This window comes from Myotis yumanensis, unplaced genomic scaffold (genome assembly GCF_028538775.1).
Source record: "Myotis yumanensis isolate MYYU_CA2020_CCGP unplaced genomic scaffold, mMyoYum1.0.hap1 SCAF_10, whole genome shotgun sequence".
Classification (NCBI taxonomy): domain Eukaryota; kingdom Metazoa; phylum Chordata; class Mammalia; order Chiroptera; family Vespertilionidae; genus Myotis; species Myotis yumanensis.
The window spans coordinates 19,794,945-19,815,312 of record NW_027223761.1 but is presented as its reverse complement, the minus strand read 5'-3'; the positions used below and the strand labels follow the sequence as shown (position 1 = coordinate 19,815,312).

The 20,368-nt window shown below is 40.1% G+C and overlaps 2 protein-coding genes across 4 annotated transcripts in view; both read right to left on the bottom strand.

Annotated features, from left to right (window-relative positions):
• Positions 1-4,979: 4,979 nt before the first annotated feature.
• Positions 4,980-8,520, bottom strand: CNTF (ciliary neurotrophic factor). The gene is made up of 2 exons (XM_070428063.1): positions 7,557-8,520; positions 4,980-6,118 (listed from the first exon to the last, which is right to left on the bottom strand). Exons 1-2 carry the CDS (start codon positions 7,668-7,670, stop codon positions 5,630-5,632), a joined length of 603 nt encoding a protein of 200 aa, XP_070284164.1. The 5' UTR covers positions 7,671-8,520; the 3' UTR covers positions 4,980-5,629.
• A 776-nt stretch (positions 8,521-9,296) lies between these two features.
• Positions 9,297-20,368, bottom strand: part of ZFP91 (ZFP91 zinc finger protein, atypical E3 ubiquitin ligase) — a 29,466-nt gene continuing 18,394 nt past the window's right edge. For 2 of the 3 annotated variants that reach the window (XM_070428060.1, XM_070428062.1), the window contains 7 exons: positions 19,591-19,692; positions 17,688-17,822; positions 16,416-16,466; positions 15,935-16,013; positions 14,416-14,530; positions 13,328-13,427; positions 9,297-12,983 (listed from right to left, as the gene is read on the bottom strand). In XM_070428060.1, the coding sequence (XP_070284161.1) occupies positions 12,473-12,983; positions 13,328-13,427; positions 14,416-14,530; positions 15,935-16,013; positions 16,416-16,466; positions 17,688-17,822; positions 19,591-19,692 (1,093 nt within the window). In that variant the 3' untranslated portion in view covers positions 9,297-12,472. The remainder of the gene's footprint in view (positions 12,984-13,327; positions 13,428-14,415; positions 14,531-15,934; positions 16,014-16,415; positions 16,467-17,687; positions 17,823-19,590; positions 19,693-20,368) is intronic. The other variant, XM_070428061.1, reaches the window with a different exon arrangement.

The window sequence follows — 20,368 nt, the reverse complement described above, 5'->3', positions numbered from 1 at the left end:
AAATACACTGGATGTTTGTATGTCATTTATAAGCACTTTCAGATACTCAAGTTTGTCTAAATCATGTGACGACCTGTGAAGATAGTATTTGTCCTTTCTGTTTCATACATGAGGAAACTCAGAAAAAGTAATTTGTCCCGAAGTTTGGAGACTTCATAGAACTTGCCATAGAGCAAGATTTGGTACAAGTCTGTACTGGCTTTGTCCAAAAACAAGTGAATTGCAGGATAAGATGATCTCAATGACTAGATGTCCCATGGCAGTGGGGTGGAGTGACCTTCATAGACAGAACTAAAACTGCAGTCCTATCAGATAGCATTGGAGCAGGGGGCTTAGACCAGTAATGTTCATTCTCATTCCCCTTATTGTGAAAGAGAGATCGTATCTCAGAGGATTAAATGACATGAAATAGTGTAGAGATGTCTGACATGAGTAAATGCAGTATTCATTTTATGCCACCTTAAGCAGGTAGTTAAAAACACAGAATCTATTAGCAATTTTTTTATATTTTCCCCTATGCGATTTTCCACAACTCAGTTTCTATCCTCAAACTGACCAGAAATGAGGTAGAGTTCTTCCGTCTTTGAAAGGCTTGATTGGAGTTCAAATACTTGAGATTAGGCCATATTAAAGAAAATCTTCCCCATCTGCAAGCGAGCTGGCGGGTGTAGGGGCAGTCTACCTTTCCTGAGCTGAGTGGCCTGCCGAGATTTACCCTAGGGCCTGGCTTTATGGAGATTTACCCAACACGCCTGATTGAGCCTGGCCTGGCTGGGAAGATTACAAAATTGAAATCACTTTAAATTCCTCTTGTTCATCCAAAGATACAGAAATGAAAGAAGCAAACTCATGATCTTGCTGAGGTGAGATCTTTATTGTGAGCCATTCCTGCATCTTTTATTTTCTATTTGCCCAAAATTGATCCACCCATTACTATAAGAATCACATGCACGTGGATTTTCTTATGTCATGCCCCACACACATTACATCAAAAGAACAAATTATATTTTTTTTGTCTGTATTTATCTGTAAACCTTTGAGCTCTACAGAAGCTTTAAGCAGATAGAGGAAATTTTTGTCACATTCATTTTTTTGAATGTACCATCATCATTCAGAAGGTCCATTTTTGGATCTGAGGCTTTAAGCCTAGGTGGAATGAGACAAAAGGCCAAACCATTCTTTTAAATGTCCTGAGCTAAACAATGCTGGTGACACACATGTACGTACATATGCACCCATGCACACAATAAATCAATTAAAGTTATATCCAAATTCTATTTTCTTTCTCCTTTTCCTCTTCCCCAACCCCTTTCTTATCCTGATGAAAGCTCCTTCCCCCACCACCACCCTATTCTCAGCTACTTCATAAGGTGAGGATTTACAAAAATCATTCTAAACATTTCAGATATGTCTCCCTGAATATTTACTTGTCCTCTCATGGTTTGACCAGCAGTCACCATGATGAGTCATCTACTGGGCTTTAATCCATAGCGTCCTGAAATAACAGCCATACCAGGGCTATGACTTTACACTTTCCATTTTTATTAAAACTCTCACTTCCCTCAAACTTGATTATCTTAAAGCTAATTTTATTCTATGCTTGGCCTTCAAGTTCGTGCTAATTTGCAAATCTTTTCCAAATGGCTCTCTTGAATTAATGCAGGAGGAAGTTATCAACTCTCACACATGTGATTCTTTGACAGTCAGGAAAATAGTCTCTTTCCCCATGAAAGGAGCGTTTCTGGAGACAGTGGGATGGAAGGAATCCTCTTTACAAAATAAGAGTTAGGGGAGCCGTGGCCGGTTTGGCTCAGTGGATGGAGCGTCGGCCTGCGGACTGAGGGTCCCGGGTTCGATTCTGGTCAGGGGCATGTACCTTGGTTGCAGGCACATCCCCAGTGGAGGGTGTGCAGGAGGCAGCTGATCGATGTTTCTAACTCTCTATCTCTCTCCCTTCCTCTCTGTAAAAAAATCAATAAAATATATTTTTTAAAAAAGTTAGGGGCAAAGAACTAAATTGGTGCATTTTAATCATATACACACATATAGGATATGGCTATATGTACATATTTATATATATATAGTTTATATGTATATAAAAATATTACTTCCCCAGAGATCCTATCCATATACAGATCTGAAGAAAAGAACTGATATCTAAAGATCAAATATCTCTTTTGGATTGTGGATGGTTAAAAATATATAGACTCCCAGGGTCACCATTTTCACTGTGTTATAGGACAGGCACCTACAGCCCTGGCCTAATGTCAAACCCTCATTCAGTCTGTTTCATCCACTTCAGGTAGGCCTGATGCGATGTGTAACGTGCAGATCCATGCATGCTCATGTCTTTATTGTTACAGCTAAGTGCTCATTTTCCCCTTCCTTCATCTTTTTTTTCTGAGGAGTCTCCCCACATGTCTTTGGAGGATCCTGTGAGTTTCTTGAAGAAATGGATACACAGCACAGTGCTGGAGGTGCACTCAACAGACCTGCTACTTACACATCTTCCTATTTCCTCCCAGTCAGTGGTTAGTACTTGTACCTTTTCTGGACTCTCTGCCACTTCAAATGTGCCTCTTATGCATAAACATTCCTTCACGTGCAACTCGGCAGAGCTTATGCCATGCTCCAAGGATCCCTGAAACTTCTGCACTGCAACATCCAAATATAGAAGCAAAACCCTTGAAGAGGGGTCATGCTTTTTAAATTTAGCAAGTTTGTAATGTTTTTTATTTCCCATTAAGAAATTTTATGGTCATCTTTCCCCATTAAACAAAGAGCCCAAAATACTATATAAACTTAAGAACTCCACACCAATAAGCAGGACTTTATCGATCAGAAATACTGCTTGTAAGCAGAAGAAACAATTTAAATAGGAAAAGCTTGAATTAAATAAACCTCTATGCACTCACTGGGGACTATCGACCTACACCAAAATCACAAATGAAATAAAACCAAACAATAAACCTCAAGGGGGTAGCTGGTCCTCTAGGGATATTATTGCCTCACATTCTTCTTTTTCCTGTTTCTCTCATGATTTCTATTGATTTGATACTCATCCAACCACTGAGGCACAACTAACTCCTCCCTCCTCCGGGAATAAGTGTTTTCTGGTCCTCATTGAGCTCCTTCTTGTTTTTAAACATATTTTATTTATTTTTACAGAGAGGTAGCGAGAGGGATAGAGAGTTAGAAACATTGACGAGAGAAAAACATCAGCTGCCTCCTGCACACCCCACATTGGGGATCAAGCCCACAATTAAGGTACATGCCTTTGACTGGAATCGAACCCAGGACCCTTCAGTCTATCCACTAAGCCAAGCTGGTAAGGGTGAGCTCCTTCCTTTAACTCCATAACATTTAAACCCATGCCCAACTCCAACCTACTATTGATCTCTTATATGCATACAACTTTGTTTTCATACTAAACAACGGGGCCTTACTTCCCTTGTATTGCCTTAATTCCAACCACAGAGTTTTCACATATTGACTTCATGCACCCATGTGGGAAAGGACACAAGGTAAGTCACCCATTCCATCTCATGCAATCTATGTGAGCTAGCTCTCTCTGACACATGGCTCATTTAAGAATCCAAAAATTTCAAATAGGTATATGAAATTTATTTGGACCCCCCAATCCAAGGTCTTGCATCTTAATTGATTGGTGTTATGAAATGATACACCTACCTGAGAACTTTTGGATTCCCATTTGTACTAGTTCATAGGCCCAACTGCCAGTGAACTTTTCCATTAATGCCCTCCTTTACTGGTTGGCGCTTGTCCTACTCTTTCTCTCAAAGACATTAAACACAGAGTGCTGCCGCTTTGTTGTGAAGCGTGGAGGCTTTGCTGTGTATTGTTTTAGTATCACTGGCTTTCCCACTGGGAAGAGTGGGCCTCACCCTCTCCTCATGACTAAGTCCAGAGAATGTGTGGTGAAGTAGTTCTGTGACTTTTTAACCTGAGCAGTATTCCCCGCATCGTCCATGAATGCTTGGGTTAGTAACTGTATTGCAGCATTGCTGATTACAATAAATATGTGCCCAACCCCGAACTCACCAACATTGGTGGACATTTTGAAGCACGAAGCATTACCGCACACCCCCAGCTTCCCAAGTTTAGAAGTTAGGTGGGCCTAATCTTTTCCCCAAGCACAATCTTCACATCTCTACTGCTCTCTTCTTTGACGAGAATGGACAACATTGACACTAACATTGTGCCCTTCAGGACATGTACAGTAGTCCCCCCCTCATTCATGGGGAGACATCCAAGACCTCCAGAAGATGCCTGAAATGCAGATAGTAGAGAACCCTGTTTTTTCTTAATAAAAGATGAACAATAACGAAGAATAAAACAATTATAACAATATCCTGTAATAAACGTTAAGTGAATGTGATCTCTAATAACTGAGATGGCTAAGTGACTAATGGGTGGGTCAGTGTATACAGCGTGGCTACCCTGGACAAAGGAATGATTCATGTCCAGGGTGGGATGGAGCTGACTGCATGAGATTTCATCACAGTACTCAGGACAGCACACAGCTTAAAACTTATAAATTGCTTATTTCTGGAATTTTCCATTTAATATTTTTGTACTGCAGTTGACCATGGATAACTGAAACCATGGAAAGTGAAACCGCAGATAGTGGGACTACCGTAAGGGGGTTGTTTTTTTTAGTGCTAGGGATAGACTCCATGGATCCATTTTCCAACCCTCTGTGGCAAAGGTGCAGTGATAGAGGTTCATATCAGGCCTCTAAGTGAAGGGCATATAGGCTCTGAAATCAGAAAGATCTGAGTTCAAACTTAGTGCACCATTTGCTAGGTGGGTCATCTCAAACAAATTATATGTTTCTGTGAACCTGTTACCTCATCTGCCAAATGGGAATAACACCACGTCCCTCATCATGGTTGTAAAAATGGTAATATACATAAAGCCCCTGGCATATTGCTTCAATATAGTAGATACTCAATAAATGTTAGGTACTATCTTTATTTTCCAAGAGTTTGAATTGAATAGAGTCCATGATTCTTAATTTCCTGTTATAGTCCTCTTAGTAGAGTCTTCCAGAACTAGAGTTAAAAATATATATATGTGCCCTGTGAGGCTGTTAAATGTCAAATGTCTGTAGAGGTTACTTAGTGGGTAGGAAAGGTTGGAGCATTGCGTTGGAACAATGGTGCCCCTGCCCCATTCCCATACCGTCCCAGCATCACCCCCATACTCCCACCAACTAAACCTGTATTCCCATTTGTCTAGGTCTCCAACCTTACTCGATGAAAATGCCTGTGGTCTCAAAGGTTTTAAAAAATTTAAAATGGGAAAGTGAGGCCTCAGAAAACTATAAATATTCCGTTAGGAAAGAAAGGGAGAGATGGGTAACTGCTACTTTTGTTGTTGATCTTCACCCAAGGACATGCTTAGAGAGAGGAAGGGAGGCAGAGACAAAGGGAAGGAAAGAGAGAGAGAGAGAGAAGAAACATCAATCAGTTGCCTTCTTTCTATATGTGCCCCAACCAGGGATTGAACCAGCAACCCAGGTATGTGCCCTGACCAGGAAATGAAACCAGCAACCTTTTAGTGCACAGGATGACACTCAACCGAGCCACTCCAGCCGGACTAACTGCTATGTTTTCTTGTCATTAGCAATATACCGGCTTCCATGTGCTGAGATCCCAGTCTGATGAGAAGAAATGACACGAAGGTCATGGATGGACCTCACTGTCCACTGGGAAAGCTCTTGCAGCACCTTTAGGCCCCACAGCTTCTTCTCAAAGAGACCACCGTCTCCAACAATTTCAGGCATCTCATCAGCCTCACTGGGGGGGATCTTGAGTTCCAGGAGTGCCATTAATTCTTCCAGCTGGTAAGCAAAGGCAGCAACTTGGAGCAGAAGGGTATGTATTGCCTGATGGAAGTCACTGTTAGCTGGAGTAAAATGCACCCGTTGGTCATCTAAAAGCCTGATCAACATACCATGGAAGGTACGATAAGCTTGGAGGTTCTCTAGGAGTCGCTCTGCCTCAGGCAGCTCACTCCACCGATCAGTGCTTGCCATTGGCACACCATCCACGGAATCCAGGTCCATGTCCTCGTTCAGGCCCTGATGCTTCACCTGGCCAAGGATACAGAAAAACATCACATTCTCACTTAAAAAATCCCTAAATCTCATATAAAATCTTATTCATCTCCCTGGTCATGGATCCAAATGATAAAGAAAATAAAATGTAGAACAGAAACTCTTGATTCAGGGTCCACGATTGGACTTTCGGGAGATACTTTTGTCCCTGAAAGTATACAAATTGCTTTGACTACCTGTTTATTTTTCTTGGGAGAATGTGCCATTTTCCTTAGGTTCTCAAGGTTGAAAACCACTGGTCTGGAGTAACTTGTCCTTCCCACTTCAAACTTCCTCCCGGCCATTTTAATCATACTGAAGTTTTTAAGTATTTTAAACATACTTGAAGACACTGGCCACAGTGAGGAAGCCCTAGAATGTAGCCATAGGATTTTTTCTAATTATCTCTTCTCCATTACCTACTCTCCATAGTGAGGACAATCCTTTAGAGCAGTGGTCACCAACCGGTGGTTCGCAGACCACTGGTGTTCCGTGAGATCCGAAAGGTTGTCAACCGCTGCTTTAGAGGATTCAGTGGAAATCAGTTGGAAAAACTGGTGGGGCTGTGCAGATATTCTCCACAGGGTCTGCAGTGTTTTCACAGCAGCTCTTAGGTAGAGAATCTCCTACTACCAGAAAACCAATCTGGAACCCATGGTTAATGTTTTAAGAATATAACACTTCCCAGAGAATCTTAAAGGAAATCTTCTTGATAGTGTAGGTGACCTTTCTGTTTAGATCCAGAAACAATTTCTTCCTTATATATTGATTTTAGAGAGGGAGGAATGGAAGAGACATATCAATGTGAGACACATCGATTGGTTGCCTCCTGTACATGCCCCGACTAGGGATCGACCCCGAAACCTAGGTATATCCTGATCGGGAATGGAACCCTCAACCTCCTGGTGCATGGGACAATGTGCCAACCAACCAAGCCAGGGCACTCCAGAAACACTTTTGATGTGTGCAATTTAAAAGTGGGTGGCTAATACTATATAGGAGAAATTGGTTGGGTTTACACTGCTTTTCTCCCAATCCTATAAACCTTACTCTGCCTTTCATTTACATAGTTCAAAAATTCAGAACAACCAATATGAAGAACCCAAATTTAAAGGGCTCATAGTTTATCTATTCTGATAGAATTCAGATTGTAGGCAATCAAATTAGAAACAGCTTCCAAGACATATAGCCAACCCTACCTAGCACCCATGGATATTTTCTTACTCAGGAACATATCTCCTAAAAAACCTAGAGGAAGGAAATAAACTCATGTAAGTTTCCTTAAGGGAAGGGGCCATATCAAATGATATGTGCCCACTATACAACTGACTGTATTAGGGCTTTCACAATTGGTAATGGGGCTGAAGCATGATGGTAAAGGGTTGGATCAGAATAGATGAAGTCAAAATAGACTACAGCAAAATAGGCAACTTACATAAGATTCCATAAGAGCTGTCAGGTCTGAACGAATCTTTCTTGCTAGCCAGATGGAGCGGCTACAGAGATCCCGACGGTGAGGGGTCAGCGGTGAGTGCTCCGCGAAAGCCATCCCCTAACTCAACTGTCCCAGGAAACAAGTGAGCTGAGTTTGTTTCTATCTACACTGTTCCAAATAAGAAATGTGACACTCAGACTAAATCCACTGGGCATTCTCTAAAGGAATGGTGTTCCCCACCCCCACCCCCTGCCTGACTCAGAGGTGGCAGCAAATTCCTGGCTGTGGATTTTTGTGCCTGTGGAATCAAAGGCCCCTTTTACTCAGCTTTTTTTTCCTGCAACGTCTGCCTCCATCTCTCTCCTCCACTGAGTGCCTAGCCTACTTGTTTTTATGTCATTGTTTTTGCTTTTGCACTTAGCAACAAGGTCACTCTCACACTAATCCTCATGATACCTAATGCAATCTATTTTATATACACATATAATCAGTTCATTTTATTACCACTCTCCCTTGTGCTCCCCATGTCCTTTTCTTTTTCTTTTTGGCTTGGTAAAGTCTTCAATAATATTCATCATTATTATTGATATGGCTGCCATTTAGTAAGAACCTATCCTGGACCAGACACTGCTCAAGATTGTAAAGCCTTTGATCTTCAGAATGATTCTGAAATAAGTATTATTTACCTCATCTTACATTAAAAAAAAACTTATGAACACAAAATACAATAACTTAGGCTCAAAATTTAAATGTAGGTCTTTGATTCTGTATCTGTTTCTCCAACTGACTTTTCAATTTCATTGTCTAGGTAGCTCACATTTTGTTCAAGAAAGTAAGTTTATGTGAAAAAGGTCCTTTAAAATAAATACAGCTTTTTACTCCCATCCTTTCGCTGTGTATTTAAAGTTAATTTACATTTGATTAAAAATTAGCTAAGAAGGCATCTCTGATCTCAATCACAGTGCCTTCCTCATAGCTACAGGATGAGGAAGATACTGTTTAGGCCTGTTCTTTTCCAAAGGACAGTAAACACCCAACCCTGACATGGTAACATTACTAAGGCAGTCTCACTCAAGTGACAACACGTTTTTCTTTTTCTTCCTTATCGCAGTTATACCACATGCTTCTTAACTAAATAAGATAATGAGTTGGGCTTTGAAATGAGGGCAAAAGAGTTTCAAAGCAGCTGTAGAGTTGCTATTCTATTGCATTTAACTCAGTAGGTTAGAGGATGGTGCTAATTGGTAGAAGTTGTAAGTCTCAACTTCAAATGAATCAATTAGCTTTCACTATTTCCTATCATAGACATTGCCTCTAAATTAAAACATGCCTTCTCAAGGGCAAATGTCCATATGTAAACAAAAGAGGAAAACAAGAGAGAAAGAAATGAAGCATGGGTGGCTGTCACAGTAGTCTTTCACGTAGGTAAAAGGATACTATTTTTTTTTAAAGTTAGTACTTTGCCAACTGATCACATGGCATATCAGCATTAGAAATCAAGAACTAAACACAGTCAAAAGTTAACCCCCCGATTTTCCACAGAGCAAACAGGATCTGCCACAGAAAGCCTGCTCCGAGGGCACCTGGTTTTCTTATTTAGCAGCATCAATTGTTTCACCCTGGGACAACTGTAACTCAGTACAACCAAGGAAGACCAGTTGCTTCCATGAAGACAATTTTATTTTCTTCTTTACATATTTATTTTGGATATGTCTTACCTAGATTAAGAGAAAACAAGAATTTGAAAAGCAGATTATCCCTTTTATTATAATTTCTTTTTACATAACTTTTTCAACCTAGATTCAGGTAACTACCTGTCTCTCCCATAAAAGGAGAAGGGTCCTGCACATTACAATAGGCAAAAAGGCTTTAAGGAAATAAAAATATTTTAAATTGATCCATTACAATTTTTTAATCTTCTTGAGTACATTGGAAAGTGGGAAAAAGACAGGAGAGAAAAATGGAATTTCAAACAACCAGACTGTAATAACCTCAGATTTAATACACTCTTTTATATTTTTTTCTCCAAACAAGTACAAAGGAGGTTCAAGTGCTCTATGTGGATGCCTTTCCATACCTTAATATATATATTTTTTACTCCCAGTAATCCTGGCCAGTGTTTATCTAAACTTTCTGAAGCATATTAGGTCTCAATTATGGAAAATAATCCTGGGCAATCAAACAAGGGGGAAGCACAGAAATAATGCTTGTATCTCAACTACATTTTCAGAATCTAGAATTGCCAATTCAAGATGGAGAATATGCAGTGGGGGGAAAAGATAACAGAATTGACTAGAAGTAGGAAATGCAGAATTTTAAGATTCAAAGAGCTCCTTGGAAGGACAACAAAGTAAACAGCATGAGGAGCAGAAAAGAAAAAGGGAAGAGGGCCCAGTACATACACCAATTCTTTCCTATGCTAGCATCCTCATCTCAAAAGGAAAAAGATAAAGTCCATGAAAAATACTTAAGTTTATTGCAAACTGCTATAATAATTTATTGAAGCATATTATAGGCAAATGGTAGCTATGAAAAGGACAACAAAAGGAGAAAGAACAGATAGTTTCAATTATTAGAACTCTGACAGGGAGAGGAGTGTGAGAACATATTTACCTCTATCTCATAAAGATTTTTTTTAAATGCAGTTTGCTTTCATATACATGGCTAAAATATCTCATTACTAACTACCAAAGATGTAATTTATGGACACAAAGGGTAAAATAAATGTAACAAAGATAAAGGTAAATATGGGGAATGGATGTTAGCTAGTGAAACAGTACAAAATAGACTTCTATGGGGGAGGGTGGTAAGGGGAGAACAACTTTGTTGTAGACCCTCCCAGTCAGTCATATGTATTTTCATATCTAATCAACATACCAAAGTCAACTCCAAATCCTTACTGTGGGCAGGAAAGCACATTCTACATCCCTTCTATCCTTATTCCACTTTCTACCCCCACACTGGAGGGATGGCAATGCTGCCACATGCTGAAGAGAAACAATAGTGCATTTAAGACTGTGCACTGTAGGTGTCTCACTCCCCACTCCCTGGTATCCCAGCCATGGACACTAGTGGGTGTCAAGTAAGCCTCTTTCAGAGATGACATTTTGTTACCCTCTTCTTGGGGAAAAAAAATCAAGAGAGAAAATTGATAAACTTTGTAGTTTTAGTGTTTGTGAAAAACAAGCTGTTCCTTTTGTTCTCAGCAAAACTTCATTCTTTCCAACAGCCATCACACATTTCTGACAAACAAGGCATACGGCAAGCCTTGAATTCCAACTTCTGAGGTACACAGGACAGAAATTGCCCTTTTAATTCCCTAAAAATGAGCCCAAATAGGTTTTTGTCTTCTGGGAGTTACGAACGTATACACAGTAATAAGCAATCCATCCCATGAAAATCCCTATTTCAAGGGAAGTGGTAATTCCCAGGATTTCAGGTGGAAGCCAAAGCTATTATTACATTAATTTTGTCTATTGAAGCCTTTTTTCTTCTGAAGTGTTACTAAATTTAGGAAACAAAACAAGAGCATTTTCTTTGACTTAAAATTGTACAGCTCCTAGACTATTCCTTCAATAATGGCAGTGTCCTTCAGTAATCGGGAGCTGGAATGAACCAATGATAAAGCAAAGCAAAAACAAAAACAAAGCAAGGGGCCAGAGTTGGGCCAATAGGGAGGTATGTGTAAAGAAATGATGGGGACAAAATAAAAACAAAAACAAATTCACAAGAGAAAATCTCGTATCTGTAATTCAGACCCTGAACAACCTTCCTCATCCCCTCAAAATTCCTAAATCTCAATGTTCTAAAAACTCACAGAGCACTAATGACCACAAATATAACATTCTCCCCTAAAAAGGCTTCTGAAAAAGCACTAAGCTACTGTAGTGATTTTTTTTAGTGCTGAGGACCAGCTTCAAGGCCACTGGAGAGCTATGATTTTAGAGGCTGGCTGTGCTTCTTCAACCTTTTATCTTGCCTTCAAAAGTACCTCTTATGGAAAGGACCCCATGTCAGAATAATGTAATCTCTCCCAGCCCCACAAAATATAGCAACAAAGACAAAAAAAAAAAAGAAAAATCAGACTTTCCGTTAATAAATAAAAAAATCTCAGGTTCCACAACACAAAAACACACATGTTCAAAGTGCAAATTTCTGCCATTAAACTGGGACTTTTCTGTCTCACTGATATGCAGCCCTGTCCTATGGTCAAAGGGACCATGTAAAGGGCAGTCCCCTCCCTGTTGGGAGCCTGCTTCCAAGCAAGTGAGCACCACTGAGAGCCATATAAAGGTGTTGGGAGGAGGATTGAGGTGGTGGGGTCAAAGTGGTCCCCATGTATGTATCCTTCCTTTCTGAAACCAGGTGAGGAACGGAGGAAAAGGGGGTGAGAGATGTGTGCTGTTTTAACAGCTCACCCTGCTAAGGGGCCCTAAAGTGCCAAGTCAAGCTGCTAGCCTCCAGAGATTAGAATTATATGATACTTTGAGAGTAAGTGTGCTGCAGTGGGTAGAAGCCAGACCATAGGGCAGCAGTAAAGGAGGAGAAGGGAATTATAGGACAGTATATATTACTAAGAGTTAAAAGCTGATCCAGAACGTGTAAGATTTACAGGTTGGGAAAGGGAATCTGCTTATCAGCAGAAAGTTTGCCTGGCTGGAACCGAGCATAAGGATAACCCTCGCTTTAAGAGCTTTGTATTTTTTGTCTACCTTTCTGGTAAAGGCAACATCAATTTTATAAAGGAGACAGGAGGAGGAGAGAGAGTAGATATATGTGTGTGTGCTGTGATCCACATTGGAAAGAGCAGGCCCTTCAGTTATTTTACTAGATCTTAAATGCTTTAAATTTTTTTTTGTCCTTTTTATCTTTTAAATACAAAGTCTGAGCTGTCCCAGTGCCTAAAGTCTTCCCTTCTAAGGTCCAGTAGAGTCTGAATCTTCAATCAGAACCTCTGTGGTAGCACCGAGTATATCCGAGTTCATGACCAGCCCTTCAGTGCCCCCACTGCTGCCGCTTCCCACAAAGATCTTCCCATCAGCCATCAGGCTCACCCGTTCCGTCCCACTACAGTATGATTTTGACATCCCTTCGGCCTCTAGCAGGAGGCACTCTCCAGAGGTGGAGTTTCCCAAGGGCTCAGGAAGAAGAGGAAGACCCTGACCATCTGCAGGTTGTGTCAGAGACTCTGGGTTAGTGCCCAAGATATCCGTGCTGGTGATGAGGGCGCCTGCATTGGCAGCCAGAGCTTCCGCAATCAGCACCTCAGGGTGGCTTTTTGCTTTGTGTGCCACTACGCTGTCCTTCTTCTCAAATTTTTTGCCACAGATATTGCAAGAGAACTGGTAGAAGGAGTCTGCATCATGTTTCTTCATGTGCCAATTAAGAGATGCCTTTTGCCGACAAGTGAATCCACAGATCTCACATCTAAGGAGAGGAAAAGAAAATGATTGATCAGATAGAAAAATAAAGAGTTCTTATTCAAAGTCAGGTGTGATTTAGAGATCACATACATAAGCAATAGAGTAACATATACTTCTTGTGAGAGACTAGAAAAAGTTACCAGATGGAAAGCTAACCTGACTTTTCTTCTGTTTCTTTAAACAACAAAAGAAAAAGTTCACTAAGTAGGCTCACCCAAACCATACCCACTCTGATTTGGTAAAAGTAAAGAATAGCAGAAGCTAAAGTGTTTATAAAGGGGCTAACCCTCAAGTGGGATAAATAAATGTATTTCTCACCCAGATGTTTACCAATAAATAAATACTCACTGTAATGGCTTCTCGCCCGTATGGATCATCCGGTGCACTGCCAGATTGTGGGAACTCTTGAAGGCCCGAGCACAGTATTCACAGATATAATCCCTTTGATCTAGAAAGAAAAAATTGTGGTTAGTGTTCCATTCAGAAACCCTCTAAGTATTTTTTTCCTAGTTTACAGTAAGTAAGCAGATGATTGGGCAGGTCAATTCAGAGTAAGAGCAACACTGTCTTCAATGTATAAAAATTGGATCAACAAGAATTTAGAATAAAATACACAGTTTTGTTTCTTTTTTAACTCCATGCATTCAATAGTGTAAGCACCTACTTAAAAACAAAAACAAAACAAAAAACCAATAGAAATATATGAGAACTAAAATCCTAATCTTAATTTTACCAGCAATCTAGATCTTGGATAAATTGCGTGGTAAGTAAACAACTACATTTTTCATGGATTTTATACTTCTCTCGAATTGCTGCTATCAAATATACAGCACAGTACCTGTATTTACCTTCTTCTCCTACCCCACATCATCTGCACCATTCAACTACCACCTTCTGTCATTTCACAAGCCCTTCAAATTTCACAGGATTTTTGATGAATTTGATAACATTGTGTGGAATCTATGTGGCAAAGGAGCATCATACTTAATTATTTCTTCATCACTTGGTTCACAAGAGTGCACACAAACAGATGCTTAATACCATTTGTTGAATGACCAGTACATTTCCTATGTCTTTCACTTAAAATTACTACAAATAGAGTGAAAACACAAGGATAAATTAAAAGGCAAAGAATAACAAAATTAATCCTATATTCCATCCCAAGCAGTTTTAAAATTAAGTAGGGAGAAGAGCCAAGTTTTTCTCAAGCTTGAATGTACTTAGAAACTACCAAGCGACCTTATTAAATGCAGATGCTGATTCGGCAGGCCATCCCTTGTAAAATTTATGTCATTACATTTTACTTTCCCACCTTTCTCTCATATTTGACTATAGATTCTTCTAAGATTTATGTTAGAAAAAGAATATAATTACCACCTGCACTTAAAAGTACAGTGCATTTATATACTTGCTGAAAAATTTTATTTTGAAAGTACCTGTATGATGTTTGGCATGTCGCAGAAGTTGCTTCTGGAGCCTGAAGAGTCGCCCGCAGGAGGGATGAGGGCATACGTATTTCTTCTTCAGCAAATGCTGATATTTAATGTGGTGCTAAAACAGTAAAAGTGTAGAGGGATAAAAATGAAAACTTCTCAGATATCTGATCCTTTGCTAAGTCAAAGTGCTGAAGAAAAATCAAATACTTTGTATATGGATAGAGAGGCTATATAATCAAACTAGAGGCCCGGTGCACGAATTTGTGCATGGATGGGGTCCCTCAGCCAGCTGGCTGGTGGGAGGAACCGTGGGAGGATGGCCGGCCGTGTGAGCACACTGACCACCAGGGGGCAGCTCATGAGTTGAGCACCTGCCCCCTAATGTTCAGTGGACGTCATAGCAACCGGTCAATTGGTCGTTCGGTCATTCAGGTCGCTCAGGCTTCTCTCTCTCTATATATAGATCAGGGGTCCTCAAACTATGGCCCGCAGGCCACATGCAAATACAAATATTGTATTTGTTCCCGTTTTGTTTTTTTTACTTCAAAATAAGATATGTGCAGTGTGCATAGGAATTTGTTTATAGTTTTTTTTTAAACTATAGTCTGGCCCTCCAACAGTCTGAGGGACAGTGAACTGGCCCCCTATTTAAAAAGTTTGAGGACCCCTGATATAGATAGTTAAGAACATAGATAGGCTACAGAAATAAACTTGAATTCCAATCAGGGCCTGTCATTTACTAACAGCATGATCTCAGGAGATGTGCACTTAATACTGTAAGCTCCAGTTCTCATTTGTAAAATGGAGATCAGCCGTCTTGTAGTGTTGTAAGGATCTAGAGATCATATACTGCATGGTGCATGGTGCTTAGTGCAGCAAATGACACATAGCATAAGAACACTAGCTATCATTATTGTAACAGAACCAGAAACAGAAAGTAAGGCCTAAATCTCATGTTATATTTGCTGCTAAACTAAATATCAAACAGGCATTTCCTAGGCTTTAGTGACTTGTATTCATTTACAGATTTTCGGTGACACCTAAACATAAGCTGTTATCTTTATTCATATTTTAAAAAACCTATTCACTTCTAAAAAACTCTGCAAACTAAAAATTTTAAATTTATTTTAAACAGTATTCAAAAAATCACTGGTTTGAGTTACTAAATTTATTTTTTAAAACTACACATTAAAATAAAATCTGTTCTCCTTTGTCTTGGTGTGTCATTATAATAATCTCATATAAAAAATATCTGCACTATAATGGGAAACACTGGAATTTTCTAAGATTCCAAGGAAAATCCTCCATTTGGGCTCAGGTTCTTAGACATTTTTCTTCTTCGTTTTTTTTAACCAATGAGTAAACTAATTTTATGTTTAAATAAAGACTTTTCTTGACATTGCATGTTAATGATAAAGCTTACACAAAATCACACATTCTAAAGTCCCATGAAGCTTGAGAACTAAATTAGTAATGGGACATAACCTGGAAAGCTTTCTTACACAACAGCTTCACTGACCTGTAAATAGCGAGGGTGAGCAAGAACAGTTCCACATCCTTCCATCTCACAACGCACATACTGGATTGGAGGTTTTTTCCTAAATCAGCATGTAGGAGAAAAGTTAGCAACAGAGAAGACACAGTCTGCCCAGTGACCTTCAACTCAAACTGCACTATTAGGAAATAGCAACTTTATACTATCATTATAGTTTCCATATAATTTGTTAGAAGTAAACAGCAATTGCAAAATGTTTAAAATAATGTTTATACAAAAAATAATACAAAATAAATTAGTAATCCCATACCCTCAATGGGTAAAAAAGTATTAAGATTTTTAGAAACACTCAGATCCTACAGTGGAAATAAAAACACAGTAACTTTGCATGACGGACATTAATAAAGTTGCTTTTGTCCATTCCTGCAGGATTATTTTAAGGGCATATGTGAGTAAAATACCTACCACCAGAAACAAGGTAAAACACAGGAATACAAATCCTCACCTCCTTTTGGGTAATCGTGGACTTTTGTCATCTTTTCGTCTTCTTCCTCTCCTATAACAAAAAAAAAAGAGTAAACTGTACACATATTCTGGATTGAAGTTTATTGAGTGAAGGATGGCTGAAGACATCTATACTCAAGACCAAAGAGCAGGTAGCAGAATACATAAAGTCACAAATACATATCTGGCAAACCAAACCAAGATTTCACTCCCAAGTAATTTTACTTTCCAAAAAGTCTGCATCACAAGTTAAAAATATACTGTTCATAAACTATACAATACTACAGAAGATTTGGATAAACCTCAAGGTTACTACTTAAAGAGTTGTTTCAGTGAAAAGTATACCACTTAAATATTAATTTAAAAAGTAGAATAAAAAAATCTATTATCTAAAAAAACCCTAAATATATAAACTATAGTCTCCTTGCACTAGAACCAGAAAGCCTAAACACACAAAAGTCTTACTACTGCAACAAGAAATGGTTACTAGACAAGAAAGGTTTTACCCGATCAAGGTTATTACAGCATTTGCCCTTCTTTTGAAGATCCACATTTGCCATACTTTTTCTTGCTGTTCTACTCCTTCTGCATCCCTGTAATTTACTGACTTGCCTATTCATTTGTATGTCTTTAAGTACTGCCTCTGAATTACACTTTTCAAGCTTTTTTGAGAAGAGTCTCTGCAATACAATTGTTAGCTGCTCAAGGCAGGAATACAGGATGGGGCAAAAGTAGATTTACAGTTGTGAGTACAGGAAACAGTTTATTACTGTATTAGAGGCCCGGTGCATGGATTCGTGCACTGGTGGGGTCCCTCGGCCTGGCCTGAGCCTCTCTCAATCTGTGACCCCTCGGGGGATGTCGCAGAGCCGGTTTCAGCCCAATCCCTGCAGGCCAAGCTGAGGAACCCCACCGGTGCACGAATCCGTGCACTGGGCCTCTATATGCATATAAGATCTTTTGTTAATCTCTTCCCACCCTCCCCTCTGAGATCCATCAGCCTGTTCCATGTTTCCAAACCTATGGTTTCTGCTCCTGCGTTGTCTTTCCCCTGGTGGTCAGTGTGCGTCATAGCTACCGGACGAACAGTTGGACGGTTGTTTGGCTTTTATATATATAGATTATTTATTTTATTATTTTCCATAAGAACTGCAAACCTACTTTTGCCCCACCCTATATGTATATGTCAACATCTCCCCTCACACTCCCACCTTTTTTCCACTGTGCTTTCAAAATGTTAAGTTTCCATTTTTAGTAGTAATTGCTCACTCACTTTCTAGGAGGTTCCTCGTCTTCCCTAATTTCATTCTCTTCTTCTTTCACCTCTACCTCTACTTCCACTTTAATTTCTTTCTTCTCTTTCTCCTCTTTCACTTTTCCTGATTTTCTCCGTGGCTTTGGGGTTTCCCTGAAAGCACAAATACATTTCAACATTGGCATCTAGCAAAGTATCCTTTCAAGGAAAACTTGATAACAAGGTAAAGCCTGAGGTTATTATGGATTTATTATAAAATGATGATCCTTGGCTCATAAAATGTGATTTCCAGCTAACCATTCCTCATATGCACAGTAATGACAAATATTTCAAGTCTATGGGATGACCTCCACCCAAGGCTAATGATGCCCTAAAATGAAATCTCACTATAGTTACAAAGATAAACAAAAGCAGAAAATTCCAAGTATTCAGGCAATTCATGATATCTTATGATAAAACATGCAAACATCATAGTAATATGGATATGATCAAAGTAAAGTTCTATAATGGAAGAAAGGGTTTTATGAGGGGTAATTAAGAATGTTAAATTTGCAAAATAAGTGCATAATTAATTACCCATTTAAAATTAAGTCTAGCCCTAGCTGGTTTGGCTCAGTGGATAGAGTATCGGCCTGTGGACTGAAAGGTCCTGGATTTGATTCCAGTCAAGGGCACATGTTCAGGTTGTGGGCTCAATCCCCAGTAGGGGGCATGCAGGAGGCAGCCAATCAATGATTATCTCTCATCTTTGATGTTTCTATTTCTCTCTCCATCTCCCTTCCTCTCTGAAATCAATAAAAATCCTATCTAATAAAAGAGAAACATGGTAATTAGCCGTACAGCCGCTACCCTTCCCATTGGCTAATCAATGAGATATGCAAATTAACTGCCAACCAAGATGGCGGCCGGCAGCCAGGCAGCTGATGTGAACAGGGAGGCTTGCTTGCTTCAGTGACAGAGGAAGCCAGGTTCCCTGCCTGCCTTGCCGGCCTCTCAGCTGCTCTCTAAGAAACATTGTAACATATATAGAAGCTAAACAAAACCCCAGAAACCTCCTTTCAGTCAGCCGGGCTTCAGCCAGCAAGACCGCAACATTGTTTCAAATACAGAAGGTAAACAAAGGCCAGAAACCTGCTTTCAGCAATGGAGGTCTCATAGCTGGAGCTGAGCCTCAGAGCTAAAGCTGACCCAGAATAAAAAAAAAAAGGAAAAAAGGACAGGTTGGGAGCTTCGGTCACCCGCCAGCCTGAAAACAGCCCTCAGCCCCTCACCCAGGCTGGCCAGGCACCCCAGTGGGGACCCCCACCCTGATCCAGGACACCCATCAGGGCAAATCAGCCGGCCCCACCTGTGCACCAGGCTTCTATCCTATATAGTAAAAAAGGGTAATATGCCTCCCAGCACCGGGATCAGCGTGACAGGGGGCAGCGACCAAACCCCCTGATAGCCCTGCGGCTCTGTGTGTGACAGGGGGCGGGGCCACAACCTCCCTATCCGCCCTGTTCTGTGCGTGACAGGGGGGAGCTCCCCAACCCCCTGATCGCCCTGCGGCTCTGTGTGTGACAGGGGGTGGTGCCCCAACTCCCCAATCGGCCCTGCTCTGAGCCCGACCAGAGGCTGCACCTAGGGATTGGGCCTGCCCTCTGCCACCCGGGAGCAGGCCTAAGCCAGGTCATTATCTCCCGAGCAGTCCCAGACTGCGAGAGGGCACAGGCCGGGCTGAGGGACCTCCCCCTCCCCACCAGTGCACAAATTCTTGTGCACTGGGCCTCTAGTATTTTATAAATAAACAAATTAATTAATTAATTAAATAAAATTAAGTCTATACCCATTAGTTTGGCAACAAGCCAAAATAAAAACATGCAACAGTGCTTTCCAAACTTATTTTTCATTGACATGCCTAGAGTAAAATGAGACCTACCTTTCTAAGTGGGGCTTATAGGTCTCATCTCTTGGGTCATCCTTGAATGGTATTTCCTCTTCACTGATTAACATCTCTTCTTCTTCTTCTTCCTCCTCACTACTAAAAAGAAGCAAAGATGATTAGAAATTCTGGCTGTAAAGATTGAATCTGAGGAGATTTTCTAATTTAGTATATGTTATTAAGTAAATATTTTTGGAGGTAGCCAAAGATTTACAGTAAGTTTTTATCCTTATGATCTAGTTGAAATGCATCTAGCTGCTCTATCCTGAAGAAAAAAATGTAACTAAAAATCCTAGATATGTTATCACTTTATTAAACAAATGCAAGGTGATGACTGTTCAATGGCATGATGGGCTAAAATCCAATTGACTTCATAATACTATGTTTAGTAATCTGTTGTATCAAAAAACACCTATCAACACACAAAAGAATAAATAAAAATCACGTGACTCACCACCAAAGATACTGATAACATTTCAAAACCCTGGTCTAAACAACCTCATTTTGTATTGGTGCCAAGCATGGAATAAACCAGAACATAGAAGATGCTTGAGATAATGATTTCTGAACTCTATAACTCTACGGATTACCTGGTCATGGCTCTAATCAAGAACAAAGTGGGCCCTGGCAGGTGTTGCTCATTGGTTAGAGCCCTGGCCTGAGGATCTTGGGTTCAATTTCCAGTCAAGGGTTGCAGGTTCAATTCCGGCCCTGGTTGGGGTACGTGCAGGAGGCAAACAATAGATGTGTCTCTCTTTCGTCACTCTCTCTCCTC